Here is a 16,312-nt window from a genome sequence, read left to right as displayed (position 1 = left end):
TCTTTAAAAGTGTAGCTCAAAATTGGTCTCTGTTGGGGTGCTGTTTAGCTCAGTTGGTATAGCGGGCGTCCCATGTTAAATAATTTTCCAGTCTGGGATCATTAAAGTAATTCTATCTATGTACAGAGGCTTTGTCCTCACTGCAGCGGACCTGGGTTTGGTCCCGGCCTGGGGCCCTTTGCTGCGTGTCGCTCCCCCTTTCCCTCAACCTGTTTCCTGTCATGTCTTCAGCTGTTCTGTCAATAAAAGGCCCCCCAAAAATATATATATAAAAAAAAAAGGTCTTTGTTGTTGTCTTTGGAGAAGGAACTAAGACTTAGTCAGCACTGAGGAAACGTTTTGTTATACCAATATAAGAGCAGCTTCACACCTGTTGAGTTCAGCTAACAGTTCAGTCTCAGTATTGATAAATTAACGAGCCTCACAAGTATTTCAGGATTTATGACACCACATAAACACATTTCATTACACAGAAATCAAAATGTCTCATTGTATAAAAACATTTAAAAAATAATCCACATTTAAAATAAAACATGTAAGTTTTACAAATGTATATATGAAGCAGACAAATATTTCTTTATAAAAAAAATGTAGTGCAAATTCACAAATATATGAATGTAGCAAAATACTGAATGTTGCTTCATATAAACTGTTGGAACTTTTGTAAACTTTACTGCATTTGTGTCAGGTTTTTTTTTTTTTTTTAAAACTCCCCTGACATGCCTCAATTCATTTTGAACGACATTTATATTAACATTTACATTTTAGGGCATTTAGCTTGTCTCCAAAGTGACTTACAGTAATTCATACATACATTAATACACTGATGGCGATGGCTGCCATGCAAGGTGCCGACCAGCACATCAGGAGCAGTTCGGTGTTCAGTATCTTTCCCAAGGACACTTCGACATGCAGACCAGGGGAATCGAACCAGCAACCTTCTGATAACAAGACGCTGGTTCTACCCCTGAGACACAGTAACGTGAATTAGTATCTTTCTGACACCAAAACAACATGAGTATACAAACTAGAAGCATTAAAGTGCTGCATGAGCTTCTGTCAGTCACCAGAATTTGATTTCCCCAGCTGGGATCTGGTGATGCAGGATGACGATGGATGGACCAGAACTGAAATGCATCACTTTTATCATTTCACCCCCCACCCCCGGTCCTGAGCAAATCTCCAGATGTGAAAACAACCTTAAACAGCCAGCTGTTATAAAGATTCATCATCACATGTTTCTTGATTATTCTTCAGCTCAACTTCAGCTGGCTGGAAAGATACTGATCCAACTCACAGAGAGCAGTGATCAGGACCGAGCTGGCTTTAGGTCCCCTTTTTTCCACTGCGTCGATCAAGTCCCGTGCTTTATCCTGTGGGACAGATTGTTTTCTGATTGACTGCATTTCTTCATTACTTATGACATCCGGATAAAGTTTATCCAGAAGCCCGTTCAGAACAGGTTCAGACACTCGCTTTACAAACTCCTCCCTAATAACCCTCAGCTTCTCGTCTGCAGGCACATCGTCCTCTGCTGGGACCAAATCCTCTGCTGGGACGTTCATCTGTGGAGTTCTCCTGCTTGAATCTGAAAGATATCAAGGATAGACATTTTATAACAAACCATCAGATTAAGAAGAAGGCAACTCTGAGTCAATTCTAATACAGTATCAAATAAAAGGTATTTAAATCTGCTAGATCCAGATTTTTATTTGGATCTGTATCATTTATCATTGTACACCTCTGCACAGCTCTAAAGTTGTTCCTGAGCTTTGGAATTGAATGTTGGCCAGAACCTTTTTTGCAGAACATCATGACCTCATAGTGAGGTTGATCTATGGGGATAGTTGCCTTAACTTTTTTGTTTTATCCCATTATATCCATTTGTGTAAAAAGTTGTGAAAAAACTTTGACCAACAATCTGATCAGTTCATCCTTGAGGCCCAGTGGATGATTGTGCCAAATCTGAAGAAACTGCCTCATGGCGTTCTTCTGATATTGCTTTTACAAGAACAGGAGAGACAAACAGCCAACTGAAAACATTATACCTCCAGCCACGGCTATCGCCAGTGCACAGGATGAAGTCTTACCGGTGAGATCAACGTCATGCTCCCAGACCACCATTTCTCTTTGATCTTTGACGATTAAAGTCACTTCTTCTGTAGTCGTAGCCAGACGGACCTCAAATGCTGGGTAGTAATCTGGTCCAAACTCCAGGTCGAAATTTGCACTCTGAAAAGTGCCAAAATATTTAAAGTGTCAAATGTAAACTTGAGGTCACCAAGGACTTTTTGATGAATCATGTCTGCAGCACTAAAAAATTCTTTTATATCAAATTCTCACCTTAGGCTGTATTTTAACGGCCTGAGGACAGTGAAGAGTGTAACTCTGATCTTCAATGAATTTACATTTTGAAGGAACCTGGATGTTCTCTGAATATCGCTGCTGTGCGCTCACCTGAAGAGACATGAGAACATTTTAACAAAGGGAAAATTACATTGAGACAGACAGTGAGACAATTTGGACTGACAGCTGTAACACGGAGCTTTACCACGTCCTGATGGATGTTCCACGGCAGGAGAAACACGTGCAGTTTTCGCCTCTGTGTTTTTGGGTTTGGTTGTCCAAGAAACAGCAGGACTTTGCCACAAACTGTTTTAGTGTTGTTCAAAAACCATTTAATAAAATTCTTCACTATGCCAAGGGCGGAGAAGTGAGAAACTGTGACAACCACATGAGTGTCTGTAATCTCCAGCGGCTCGAGGAAATTCATTCCATCATCAGTGATGTGGACGACAGACAGCAGACCTTCAGGCAGCGGAGCTGTGAAAACACAGAGCTGTGAACTTTGATTACACTCATAACAACCTCATTACAATTTCATTCCTAGTTTTTCCTAATTTCCTCTCCCAGGACACCGATTCTAGTTGTAGGGTTAAAATGTAGCCCAGGTTCAGCAGTTTACTGAACACACAACATTCTGTGTTGGTGGATGAGAGGCCTATAAGGGACCGTGCACTTGCTCCTGCAGGGGAAGGATTAATTGTGTCAGTCCAAATAAACAATAACTAGACATGACATAAAAATAAGTAAAAAGATTTTGTAAATAATAATAATAATAATAATAATAATAATAATAATAATAATAATAATAATATTCAGGATCCACAGATGAAAAATCCTGATGAATTTGGAGACCAAGAAATTTCTTCTTGTGTCATCCATACTTTTTATCTTGGCATTTTCATCCTCATTGGACAGTTTGGGTGTCAAGAGTCTGAAACATCCGTGTTGTGATGGAGGGACGTGGTGCCATAATCAGGCTACTAAAGGAGTAACTTTAAAGAATTTTATTACCAAAATGAATTAATTTTCTGTTGAAAGAATAAAAGGACTTAACATGGCTCTGACAAAACTCTTTATTAAAACAGCGCGATAGTGTTCTTACCATCCATAACTTCACAGTGAGGCAGGTGGAGCTGACAGACAGCAGCGTCCTCTGAACACTTGATATCAAACAGCAGCCCTGCAGCCATCTTGCCAGCTGGATCGAGGAGGTTCTTATCCCAGTGGACAGTCCTGTACAGCAGCTCCGCCTCCTGAACCATAACAAACACCAGTCCAGTCGATTCACAGTGGAACACACCTGGACCAGGACACCTGAACCTGTAGGACACAGAGGAGCTGTTAGTAACAAGCTGGACTGCTGTCAAAAGATCTGTTGATTTAAGACCTGAAAACACTGCGTTTTAATTTATCTTGTACAAAATGTTTTAAATGTTCCCCTATGTAAAACCTGCACATTTTCTGCTCACACTGAAATCCATCCAATCGTACAACAGATCAGTTGATTATTGAGGTGATTAATCAGGCGTTGTGACCTCAAACTGCATGTCAAACAACAACCAGATATCCAACCCAATTCTAAAATATGTCAAATGAAAACTTTTAAATTATGTTACTTTTTTACCTTTAAATAACAGATACAGAATTATTTTGATGGTACAGTGTCTTGTAATAGGGTCGATGGTTACTCAGACTAAATGAGTTTGCTGAAGAAAACAAAAAGATGTGATTGCTGCATTAATTCAACATTGGGGACCAGACTGAATGGCTGAACGAGGTACAGTTCAGGCAGCAGCTGAGCAAGTACTAACATGGGGAAGTGTATGAGTGCTAAGTTCAACTTAATTTATCATTTAGTCATTCATACAGTAAACAACAAAGAGCTGAGACATATCTGACAAGTCAATGAGTGAAAAGAGTCAGATTGTCAGTTTCAGAAATTGGAGAAATAGTCTGACACCAAGCCCACATTTGAAAGGTGTGTACTGGAGTGGAAGAGGGTTCTGAAGCTGTCTGACCATTCGCCAAACAGATCTGCTGAAAATACTGGTGCCTTCAGCACTGAAATTAGCTGAATTACTATTATCATTATTATCAATTGAAAAGGTTTAACTTTCAACTAAAGTTTATGTTTTGGTTACCTGTATGATGTCTTTCCAGACTCAGTCAGCAGTTCGGGGGTGAAATTCTGCTTGTCCTAGAATTGAAGATGTCAAAACATTAGTTCATTAGACTGGACTGATCATTTAGAATACATAAAGGACTGGACAGCAGCGAGTAGTTTTAATGTCATCTAGAATTAATATTAAATCCTGGAGGGGTCCAAGTCCGATCACTGACAGATGAATAAAATAAATAAATAGGGAAACTGACATTTTTATTCAGTACATCTCCACACCGAAGCTGATGCTGCTGCCTCGACCTCTCTGGATCATCAGGACACAGCTGATCCTCTTCATCCTCACTCTCCTCTGTGATGGCCTCAGACACAGGGAGGTTTGACTTAGATGTGGATGGATCTAGTGGTTGGAAAACACAGCAGATATCAAACTTTTGGACAACCTGGTGACCCAATATTCAGAAACTTCTAACTGCCAAATTCACAGTTCAAAGCTAACCTGGGCCCTTTGTTGCATGTCTTTCTACCCATGTTACCTGTTGTTATCTACTGGCAAACCCTCTACTAAAGTCAAAATGAAGAAAGAAATCAACAAAACAGTTCAATTAGCTTCTTTAACTCACGTCCTTCATGTCTGTCAGGTGGAGCCCTGGTGTCTCTGTCACCAATCCTTTAAGAACAAACACAGTGTCATCGCTCAAGACAAGTCATAAAATAATATATTGATAAGTAATAACTGTATAACTCTCTCAAAATCAAGGGCCTTCTCTTCACTAGACAAAAACTTGTGATTTGACACAACCACAGTCACTAGGAGGAAGAAGAAGACAGCGAAGGAGGCAAAGAAGAAAAGGAAAAGAAGAAAAGCTTTGGAGGTAAATTACCAATGCAACATCAGAAGCCTAGAAACATTCAGGTAAGCCCTATATTACAGTATAGTGCATTACTTTAAAGTCAAGCTCAGTTTACAGTAGAAACGTCTTTCTTACTTTGTGTCTGAAGGTCCTGGTTCATTGACACCTGAAGGTCCATCTTCAGACTGGTCACAGCTGGATTCTGAAGAATGACTAAACTTCTGGTATCCAGTCACTGTGACGGGTGAACCCTCAACACTGAGGAACCTACACATACAGTATTTACACATTTCAGATAAACTTGACACAGAGAAATTGATCATTTATTGCCAACAGTCTACACTCTGAACCCCTCAGCGTGTGTAGTTAGACTCGTCACAGTCCTGTGCTCGCAGAGCCCAAGAGCTACCTTGCAAGAATGGGTTTCCTTTAAAATAATGTTCTGTGTGTTTATATCATAGCATAGGTTTTCAGACTAATTGAACGCCATAGAACAACTCCACGCCTCACTTTTTACCAGTCTTTTACCCCCTTTCTGTGCAGCCAATGCAACGTCAAGAAAAATGAAAGAAAAGAAAAGAGAAGAAGCATTCAAAGACAGTTTTGGACATCAATGCAACAGTAGAAGCTTAAAAAGCTTTTGGGCAAGCCCTATATTACAGTAAAGGGCATTATTGAATTGTATTCTTTTGTCTAAACAGTTCAGCTCAGTTTACAGTAGAAACGCTTTCTTACTTTGTGCCTGAAAATCCAGGTTCATTACAGACATCTGAAGGTCTATCTTTAGACTGGTCACAGCTGGATCCTGGAGAATCACTGAACTTCACTGTGACAGGTGAACCCCCAGCACTGAAGTACCTACACATACAGAAAATATACACAATTCTGATATGCTGATTGAACATAAGGCTCCAATCTCTTCTAATAACTCCAACTGATAATAATTCAGCTAATTGTATTGTCCAAATTATCACCTCTGAGACCAACAAATGGGCCGATCAGCATGGACTGACTCCAACTCTCTACTGACCTCAGAGTCTGCAGACTACAGTTTGGACTCTTCACAAGATCAGACAGCTGCTTCACTCCTGAATCCTGCAGCTCGTTGTCACTCAGGTCCAGCTCTTGTAGATGGGAGGGGTTGGTCCTCAGAGCCGAGGCCAGAAAAGCACAGCTGATCTCTGAGAGATCACACCTTACAAGCCTGCTCTCACAGGACACATATGAATAAAAGACTGAATGTACAAAAACATCCATGTACGAGATATCATTTTATTAGGATCTGTTCTTTGAAGATGGATCATCACCAAGAAATGACAGTGTGCTGACCTCAGAGTTTCCAGTTGACAGAGAGGACTCTTCAGTCCAACACAGAGATGCCTCACTCCTAAATCTTTCAACTCATTTCTACTCAGGTCCAGTTCTCTCAGGTGGGAAGGGTTGGACTTTAGAACTAAGGCCAGAGAATAACACCTTTCATGTGTGATCCTACATTTTGACAATCTGCAAAAAGAAAAAAAATGTAATAAACTTTATATAATCACAATATGCAAGGAGTGTTTCATACACCAGTAAATTTGGTTGCCCTACTTCAAAGTCTTCAGTCTAAATAGTGGACTCAGCAGAAGATCACAGAGATCTCTGACTCCTGGATCGCACAACTTGTTTTCACTCAGCTCCAGCTCTCTCAGATGGTAGGGGTTAAACTCCAGAGCTGAGACCAGAGAAGCACAGCCGATCTCTGACAGACTGCAGCGTCCCAATCTGTATAAACGACAAATAAAGGAAAATTCTGCTTTTTTTAAAGCCATCACATAGCCAATAAATGTTTCCACTGTGGCTCAATGGGTCGTTTCAATTTTGCAATTTTGTAGTCAGGGATATGAGGACGACGTACATCAGGGTGAGCTGTATGAGCCTTCTATAGCTTTATAAATAAGATGTTTTTACATGAATTATTTAAAATGCTTTTGTCTAAGCCTGACTGAAAGTGATCACACAAAGAAGCTGCATGAAACAGCGGTTACAGCTCACTGCAAAGGGAACTACATTTGTGTCAACTCACCAACCAATCTAATTACCCCCCTTAATCATCCACAACTAGAGCTGCATTTATTAGCTTAAAGGGATATTCCGGTGTAAATTTAATAATCCATGCTCTAACACACCGTGACACCGAGTGGGACCCCCCCTCGAGAGATAAAGTTTGTAGAGCGCTAGCTCATGTAGCTTTAGCATCCTCAGAAATGACCGCACAACAACAATACACTGCAGTAAATGGATCCAACTATAAACTGCTACCAAAAAGCCAAAAATAATGCACCAAACTTCAGCAACAGTACAAATAGTGTCTCAGCACATAGTCCAGGACATCTAACCTCCGCTAGCTTAGCTGAATTTCTATTGGCAAGCTAAAAACAGATTTCAACTCTCCTCCATCAGCTTCCAGGTCGGGGAAGTCCCGACCCAATGATTACCGAGTGCAGTTAGAAATGCTCAATTCTGTTCTTTTCCCTGTCCACTCTCGATAATAACTGTTATAAACTGTTACGTAAGACACATATGAACTTTGATTGTTTTTCCATCGAGTCATAATCATACATTTTCACCCTTGAGCCAAGGAACTCTACTGCACTCGGTAATCGACTCGTCGGGACTACCCGTCAACAGGAAGCTGCTGCAGAAGAGTGGTAAATTTTTGTTGGAGGCGTATACTGCAATGAATTGTTATCGTGTGGTCTTTTTCTGAGGCTGCTAAAACTCCGTAAATTAGCGGTCAGCTAACTTGATCTTTCGAGAGGGAGTCTAACACAGTTTCACGATGTGTTAGACCATGGATTAAATTTACACCGGAATATCCCTTTAATAATGACTCGCAGCTTACCCTGATGTATGCTGTTTCCTCTTAATTTTTCTCTATCTCTGCACTTGAGGTGGAGAGTACAATGTCAGCATAAACCAATCTCAATAGACACATTTATGGGAAACATGGAGGTTGAAACCAAGAGGAACTTTCTTTTGGGTGCTTTTACTGTTGCAGAAAACATTTCACTCAGTCATAGTATCTCAACAGATTAAAGTAGTGGGTGGATTTTGAGAAATCAATGCTAAAATTTTAAGACAATATGAAGTTCCTACTTCAGAGTTTCCAGTCTACAGAGTGGACTCCTCAGAAAACCACACAGCTGCATCACTCCTGAATCACGCAGCTTGTTGCTGCTCAGCTTCAGCACTCTCAGATAGGAGGGGTTTGAGGACAGAGCTGAGCCCAGAGATGCACAGCCGCTCGGTGTTATTTCACAGTGATTGAGTCTGTAAAATAAATTTCACACCAGACATTTTTATGGAAAAATTTCTGCTCACATAAAAACGCAAATCTTTTCAGATTAAAGACACACAATTCAAAGTAACACACAATGTGAACTGACCTCAGATTCTCCAGTCTACAGTGTGGACTCTCGAGACCATCTGACAGCAGCTCCACTCCTGGGTTTCCTGGATAATTGTTACTCAGATCAAGCTCTCTCAGGTGAGACGGGTTAGACTTTAAAGCCCAGGCAACAGTGTTGCAATGTATGGTTGAAAGTTCACAGCCAGAAAGTCTACGGATACAGAGATTGTGTAAAAGAAATGAGTGATTTTATACATACGTGTATGCACGGGAGTGTGTATGTACTACATATTCATATAAAGTGAATGACAGGAAATGGAGAACCATACGGGAGATGGGTGGGTGGAGTATGCTGTGCAATTAATTTTTTTCTTTCCCCAACCCTGATCATGTCCGATCCTTTTATAAGTCTATGATTAAAATATGCTTTAGGTTTTATACTAGTAATATCTTACTTATACAAGGATTTTAGTGGGAATATCCTTATAGTTAGCCAAATGTTTTTTTGGTGTCCCCCGTTTCAATTATTTATTTATTTGTTTGTTTATTTATATATTTAGTACGTGTATTTTTACATTTCTTTTTAATATAATATTTTCTGATGCATGAATGGAAACATGATATATTTTTGGTATCACAATTGCACTGTAATGTGAGCATCTGTTAATAAAAACAAATATTTGCACAAACAATTTTGTGATTTTCAAAACAGAACTGCTGCAGATATTCAACCTCCTGGAAACTTAATTGCATAACTTTACGATACTAGAATTGAAATAAATTGTTCATAATTCATTTGTTGTGGAGTGAAGCAAAAGTAGTACAAGTATTCTTCAATATTGTCACGTAAACTGAGAAATAATCAGAAAGTAAGTAAACGTTTCAGAAGTCAAAGGGTTATCTTAAGCAAACATGGTCAGCAACAAATCATGGCTAGGCTAAAGGTTTCTAAGGAGGCAGTACATATAACTCTAAAACTCTTTGGTCCTGCTAGACGACACGAGTACTAACCGAGCCTTTCTGCAGTTCCTGACAGCTGGAATCAGTCGTTGTTTTCCCTTTATTGATGTTGTATACTTCTTCAGGTCCAACTCATCCAGAACCTCCTCTGACATCTGCAGCATGTAGGCCAGAGCTGAGCAGTGGATCTCCGAGAGTTTCTTCTTTGATTTGTTCTCCGATTTAAGGAACTCTTGGATCTCCTTATGAACTGAATTGTCATTCATCTCTGTCAGACAGTGGAATATGTTGATGCATCTATCAGGAGAGATATCATCCGTTTTCATTGTCTTCAGGTTTTTGATGGCTCTCTGGATGATTTCGGGAGTGTTGTCTGTTCGACCCAGTAGGCTTCTTAACAGTCTCTGGTTGGACTCCAGACACAGGCCATGAAGGAAGCGAACAAACAACTCAAGGTGGCCATTTTCACTCTCTAAGTATTTCTCCATTGCTCTCTTCAGGAAGTTATCCAAAGATGACTTGTTGTAGTCGTCATCATCATCACTGACAATGAATGAATCATCATCATCATCATCATCAAAGAAGTCTTCCAGTACCTCTCTGTTCCTGTTGGTGTAACAGTGGAACATGTAGACTGCAGCCAGAAACTCTTGAACGCTCAGATGAACAAAGCAGTAGATGGTTTTCTGGAAGATCACACTCTCGCTTTTGAAGATCTCTGTACAAACTCCTGAGTACACCGAGGCCTCTGTGACATCAAGACCACACCGCTCCAGGTCTTCTTTGTAGAACATGATGTTTCCTTTCTCCAGATGTTCAAACGCCAGCCTCCCCAGCTTCAACAGAACTTCCCTGTCAGCCCAGTCAAGCTCCCCTGGACTCATTTCATGTTCCTCATCATACTTCTGCTTCTTCCTCTTTGTCTGAACCAGCAGAAAGTGTGAGTACATGTCAGTCAGGGTCTTGGGCAGCTCTCCTCTCTGGTCTGTAGTCAACATGCAGTCCAGAACTATAGCAGCGATCCAGCAGAATACTGGGATCAGACACATGATGTGGAGGCTCCTGGAGGTCTTGATGTGTGAGATGATTCTGCTGGACAGATCTTCATCACTGAATTTCCTCCTGAAGTACTCCTCCTTCTGGGCGTCAGTGAAGCCTCGTATTTCTGTTACCCTGTCAACACATTCAGGAGGGATCTGACTGGCTGCTGCCGGTCGGGAAGTGATCCAGACAAGAGCCGAGGGAAGCAGATTCCCCTTGATGAGGTTGGACAGCAGCATGCTGACTGATGACTTCTGTGTGACATCAGACACAACTTCATTGTTGTTGAAGTCCAGTGAAAGTCTGCTTTCATCCAGGCCGTCAAAGATGAACAGAAGTTTACAGACAGCGAGCTGCTCTGCTGTCACTTTCTGTAATGTTGGATGGAAAACATGGAGAAGCCTGAGAAGACTGTACTGCTCATCTTTGATCAAGTTCAGCTCCCTGAACGAAAGTAGAATCAACAGACTGACATCTTGGTTCTCCAAGCCCTCCGCCCAGTCCAGAGTGAACTTCTGCACTGAGAAGGTTTTTCCAACACCAGCGACACCATTCGTCAGAACAACTCTGATGTTTCTCTGTTGGCCAGGTAAGGCTTTAAAGATATCACTACACTTAATTGGAGTTTCATGGAGATTCTCCAACTTGGAAGCTGTCTCAAGCTGCCAAATCTCATGTTGGGTATTAACCTCCTCACTCTGTCCCTCTGTGATGTAGAGCTCGGTATAGATCCTGTTGAGGAGGATTCCACTTCCTGCTTTATCAGTTTCTTCAGTCACACGTTCATATCTGCTTCTCAGACTGATTTTATGCTCATCTAGAACCTCCTGCAGACCAAAGTCCCCTGTAGGACAATAAAAAGGTCAAATTATAAATGGTGTAATAAAGAAGAAAGAATGAAGATAGAATAGAGATTTTTTTAAATGCAGCAAAGCTTTAAATTGACATCTGCATACAGATGTACGATCTTACTTAATACGGTGCTGGTCTGACTGGCTGCCTGCAGTCCAGGTCTTGTTCTGGGTCTTTTTCTACACTTGGGGCAGAAGACTTTCTCTGACGGAGCAGACTGATCCCAGTTTGAGGTGATGCACTGTCTGCAGAACCAATGTCCACAGCTGGTACAGATTGGATCCTTCAGGACATCCTGACACAAACCACAGCAGGACGGCTGCTTTTCTGCAGAGGCAGGACTCCACATTTCCAGCTCTCTGTGGACAAGAGGAAAATTCTTCTTAAAAAGGTGCACTATGTAGTTCAGAAGATCTTTATCAACTGAATTTTTATACCTCAACAAACTAAATAAACAAAACTTTTTGTCTTCATGAGACCCTGCTAACTTTCTAGCTTCAATCAGTGTTCTGGGTACATTATTTTCCTCTTAGAACAGCTTGTTTATTCAGTTATGGGAACAAATTATCATTTCTGATTTTAGGTATCAGAATTGGAATTGTATTGGTCTCCAACTCCTTGGCAACAACTACAGTTCCTTGGATTCTTTTTCAAATAAAATACAGCTAGTAAAATTAAATATACATGTGCATGTGTTGTACCATCATAAATATAGGACCTCAGGTGTACTAAGTCAGAAATAAAAGTAATTACAGCACTGTAGTGGACCATCTTCTCATCAGGTTTCTATGTAATAAATGACAGTTGGATCTGGCCCGCCTTAACATGTGGCCTAAGAGAGAAGAGGCCACATAAGAGAAGACTTCAAAAACTTGTGGGTGTTTATATGCTTCATGCTGTATGTTTTATATTTAGTGGCTGGCTAATGTCGTTACTTTTATAAAATATTCATGACTGCTGGTTTGACACTCTGTGATGTTTATTTGCTCATTTGTTGTGGAACTGCTGTGTGGAGTCAAAACAACCCACATTAAAGTATATCTTATCTAATGTATAACTTCAAAACTGTATTTAAAAAGTTAAATCTGGACAAAAAGCCTTTCAATATGGTCTGATGAATCTGTTTATCAACAGCAGAGACAGGGTCTTACTTTATGTTTGAGGGTCCAGGTTCATCACTCAAGTCTTCACTGATAGAGAGTCTGATCTGTGTTCCTCTTTCTCCAAACCACTCATCCTCAGTTATTCTGCAGTGAACCAGAAACAACACACAGTCATACAACCATAACGTTGAAGTTGAAACTGTCAGCTTTTAAACTTCCTCCCCTCTTAGCGCATCACTGACCTGATTTGCTGCTTGATCATAGTTTCCTTTTACTTGCTCAAAGCAGTTCAGTTTCGCCTGTAAAGGCTTCAGGGTTTTCTAAAGCTTCTAACTGTGATCCTGTGCAGCTATAATAATTTGTCAAAATCTGCTGTTTGTCTAAATTTGATTAGATCCTCTGATAAATGAAATGCTGCGTTCACAAGTTCAATCTAACATGTTGCTTGTACAGTGTTGGACAAGTGAAACTTTGTATGGAGAGTTGTAGCAGATAGTCCATTGAAAGAAAATTGATTGTTGTATATTTTGGTAAAAGGAAAAAGGCCCAGCAAAGGTTTTACGTCCTGTGAAAACTCAGGAAGTTCAACTTCGCTCAGGAGCTTCTAATCAGGTTCCACACCAGGATCTTCAGTCTGTTCTCTGAACTTCCGCCAATGTTTGTTACGGATTTGAAATTAACAGGACAGGAACAGACTGCAATGGTAAATCAGGTCTCTAGGAAAGATAATTGGAGCCGAGTTGCCCTCCTATGGGACTTGTACTAGTCCAGGGTTAAGAAAAAGACAGGTTAACATCTCTGCAGACCTCTCACACCCTGTTCACAAACTGTTCAAGCTCCTCCCCTCCAGCAGGCGTTACAGAGCACTGTACGCCAAAACGACCAGACACAGAGACACTTTCCGAAAAACCACTGTGCAACAACCCCTGTAAAAACTGTTGGAAATTCTGCACTCATTACAATTGAACCATCTTGCACCGATTAGTTTTAATTTTTCAAATATTTATATATTGTTTAGATGTAATGTTTATTAAACTATCCACTGTACACTGAGAGCAAACTTAGCCAGAGTCAATTCCTTGTTTGTGTATAAATACCTAATAAAGCCAATTCTGATTCTACAAGAGTAATTGTTTCAGTCATTGTTTAAGTAAAGATGTAAATTAATCTTGCTATTCTCAGTGTGTTTTCTTCGGCAAAATCACACAGCTGCTTCCATCCTGAATCCTGCAGCTTGTTGTCAGCTCCTGCTCTCTCAGCTAGGAGGGGTTGGACTTCAGAGCCGAGACCTGTACTGCGAAGGGGGCTCAACATAGCCAGGCTTTGTGCTCATGATGCAGCTCAACAAAGCCCCAAGTCCCCAAACAGAGTTAAACGGTACTGCGACGGTGGTTATCAACTTACTTTGTCAAGTCCGGTTCTCTGCTTTGTGCTCTGCGCGCGTACATGTAAAAGGGGGCGTTTGACGTCATATTATTCTACTTCCGTGCGAAAATGGATCGATCCCGGCCCACATATTTTACTCAAGATGAGCAGATTGTTATTATGCAAGGCTATGAAGAATTATATAAAGAAACCATCAAGGCAAAAAGTAACACTGTCGCCGCCAATAGAGCGAGGGAGGGCTGCTGGCAGAAAATTGCTGACCGTGTAAATGCGTAAGTTAACAATGATCAATATTATATTAAGCCCTTAGTGTTTTAATTTCTGAAAGCTCAACATTGTGCAACTTTTACATATTAACCCTCATCCATTTGAAAAATAAATAAACTGAAGCAAAAACTATCTTTTTCCATTTTTGTATATTTATATTGTTTTCACATTTTACTGATCTCAGTTATAGAATGCGCGTGTGTGTTTTATTGAAAGCGAGGCTGAGTGTGTGTAGGCTATAAATGTTCAGTGTTTTTTTTTTTTATTACTGTGTCGGGATGAACAAGCAAATGTAGCTACTGTCCCTGTACAATGACAATAAAGACCCTTTTGACAGTGAAAATCGCTCAAGCCTGTAAGATTTGTGTTTGGGCGTACACTGCTCTACAACGGGTGAAACATTGATCAGTTCATCAGTTTATTCATGGCCACATCAAAGAAATAATTAACTTTACCCATTATCTGTGACAAATAAATACTAGGTTGGCCTAACTAATATTTCATATTGCATTTTATTAAGATGTGGAAGCAGCAGTTGGACATGGCAGCAAGTTAGAGCCAAATACAAAAACATCATTCAAAGTGGTATGTAGCCAAGCTGCCCCATCATGTTGTCAGTGTGTGTTCTTGATCAGATTTTCTGCATCACCAACTGAATGCAAATCGGTTCCCGTGGCAAAAAACGAAGGGCTACACAAACAGTTTGCCCGACAGTGAGCGCACGGCTTCTTCCAGTGGCATTCCTGCTCGGCTCAATAAGTGAGCTAATGCAAAACCTGCGTATTCCCCCGGCTGAAAATCTATATCGCTCATAGAGAATTTCATCAGGAAATGCCAGCGGATCAGCGCCGCTCACGTCGTAGTGCTGCCCGAATAATTCTTGCTCCCAGGTCCACCGGGTTCTCAATGAATGGTGACGCCATCTCCGAATGAGTTACACAGTGAAACAGCGGCGCTTTCATAGCCGATTTTAAGCTGAAACTCTGAACATAACCTGGTCGGGACTAGGTTATGAGCTAAGCATAAGTTATCATGGTGATCTAGCTAGGTTAAAAGAGAGCCACCTTTGTAGTACAGGGAAGCCTGGCTTTAGACTCAACATACCTCGCTAACCCACTAAACTGGCTTCGCAGTACACCCCTCTGATCTCTGGCTCTTATAAACACACGTGTGTTTGTTCTCTGGCAGAGTCTAGTGATTATAACACTGTACAGTGCAGTTAAGTTATGTTAAGCGAAGTTTGACCTGTATAATAGTGTGTGTCACCAACTATCAAATTGAAGACAACAAAGAACCAGGCACATGCTAGCTAGCTAGCTAAATAAAATAAAAAAATAAAAAAATAAATAAAATAGTGTGTTCTGGAGATCGTAGCAAACATGACTTTCACGGGTAACTTTACCGCCCCTAAACAAAGACGGTGTCTATCAGTAGAAACGATGTCAAAACACAATCGGTGCCCTTTTCCAGTCGTAACAAGGTGGACAACAAGTTCCTAATTTTCATCCAGACGAGTCTTCCTCCGAGCTGGACAGGTCACATCGGTCTAATTCGCGTAGTTTGAAGTTCAACTATCGAGATATATTTCCCGCTTTACGGCAGTAAAGTGTTGTAGGAAGACAGAAAACAACTGAAGAGTCTATGGCTTACCAGATACACTTTCAAATCTGCATGAAAGTTGTGTTTTCTCCTATTCCTCTTTAGAAAATTTGACGTCTCCGCTTCATGTTGAATTACGCGCCACTGTTGTGACGTCTTCTTTTTCTTCTTCGTTGTCTTTTTTTGGACTACTTCCGGTAACCGGGACGTCTCGCATCTCTTTGCTGCCCCCTTAGGTCGGGATGAGGCTGCAGTTCGCAGTGACTGATGTTCTGCATTTCTTCTGAATGGAGGGTGAAAACAAAAAAAACGGAGACGAGAAAGAAAGTAACAATGAAGATAACTTATGCAATTATAAAACAATAATAATAGTTTTTTTTTTTTTTTTTACTAC

The 16,312-nt window shown here is 40.6% G+C and overlaps 1 protein-coding gene across 4 annotated transcripts; it reads right to left on the bottom strand.

Moving 5' to 3' along the window:
* Window positions 1–426: 426 nt before the first annotated feature.
* Window positions 427–16,058, bottom strand: LOC115582858 (NACHT, LRR and PYD domains-containing protein 3-like). 4 transcript variants are annotated; one of them, XM_030419079.1, is made up of 19 exons: window positions 15,970–16,058; window positions 12,715–12,810; window positions 11,684–11,922; window positions 9,722–11,555; window positions 8,748–8,921; window positions 8,458–8,631; window positions 6,910–7,083; window positions 6,649–6,822; window positions 6,350–6,523; window positions 6,055–6,177; window positions 5,455–5,586; window positions 5,089–5,135; window positions 4,720–4,865; window positions 4,488–4,543; window positions 3,449–3,666; window positions 2,552–2,823; window positions 2,344–2,457; window positions 2,091–2,232; window positions 427–1,588 (listed from the first exon to the last, which is right to left on the bottom strand). In XM_030419079.1, exons 3-19 carry the CDS (start codon window positions 11,910–11,912, stop codon window positions 1,254–1,256), a joined length of 4,518 nt encoding a protein of 1,505 aa, XP_030274939.1. In that variant the 5' UTR covers window positions 11,913–11,922; window positions 12,715–12,810; window positions 15,970–16,058; the 3' UTR covers window positions 427–1,253. The 4 variants fall into 4 exon arrangements, 3 of the variants coding, with proteins under 3 accessions (XP_030274939.1, XP_030274940.1, XP_030274942.1); XR_003984260.1 differs by lacking the exons at window positions 427–1,588; window positions 2,552–2,823; XM_030419080.1 differs by lacking the exons at window positions 427–1,588; window positions 2,091–2,232; window positions 2,344–2,457 and having other exon boundaries at window positions 2,707–2,839.
* Window positions 16,059–16,312: the final 254 nt, after the last annotated feature.

The sequence above is a fragment of the Sparus aurata genome, chromosome 6 (genome assembly GCF_900880675.1).
Source record: "Sparus aurata chromosome 6, fSpaAur1.1, whole genome shotgun sequence".
In the NCBI taxonomy this organism is placed as follows: Eukaryota; Metazoa; Chordata; class Actinopteri; order Spariformes; family Sparidae; genus Sparus; species Sparus aurata.
The sequence above is the reverse complement of the archived record's forward strand: the minus strand, read 5'-3'. Positions and strand labels throughout refer to the sequence as shown.

Coding starts and splice junctions, on each gene's coding strand:
- LOC115582858 (XM_030419079.1), bottom strand. CDS start 11,912: ATGTGGAGTCCTGCCTCTGCAGAAAAGCAGCCGTCCTGCTGTGGTTTG. Junction 8,922..9,721: donor AGGAACTGCAGAAAGGCTCG/GTTAGTACTCGT, acceptor CTGTATCCGTAG/ACTTTCTGGCTGTGAACTTT. Junction 2,824..3,448: donor TCACTGTGAAGTTATGGATG/GTAAGAACACTA, acceptor GTGTTTTCACAG/CTCCGCTGCCTGAAGGTCTG.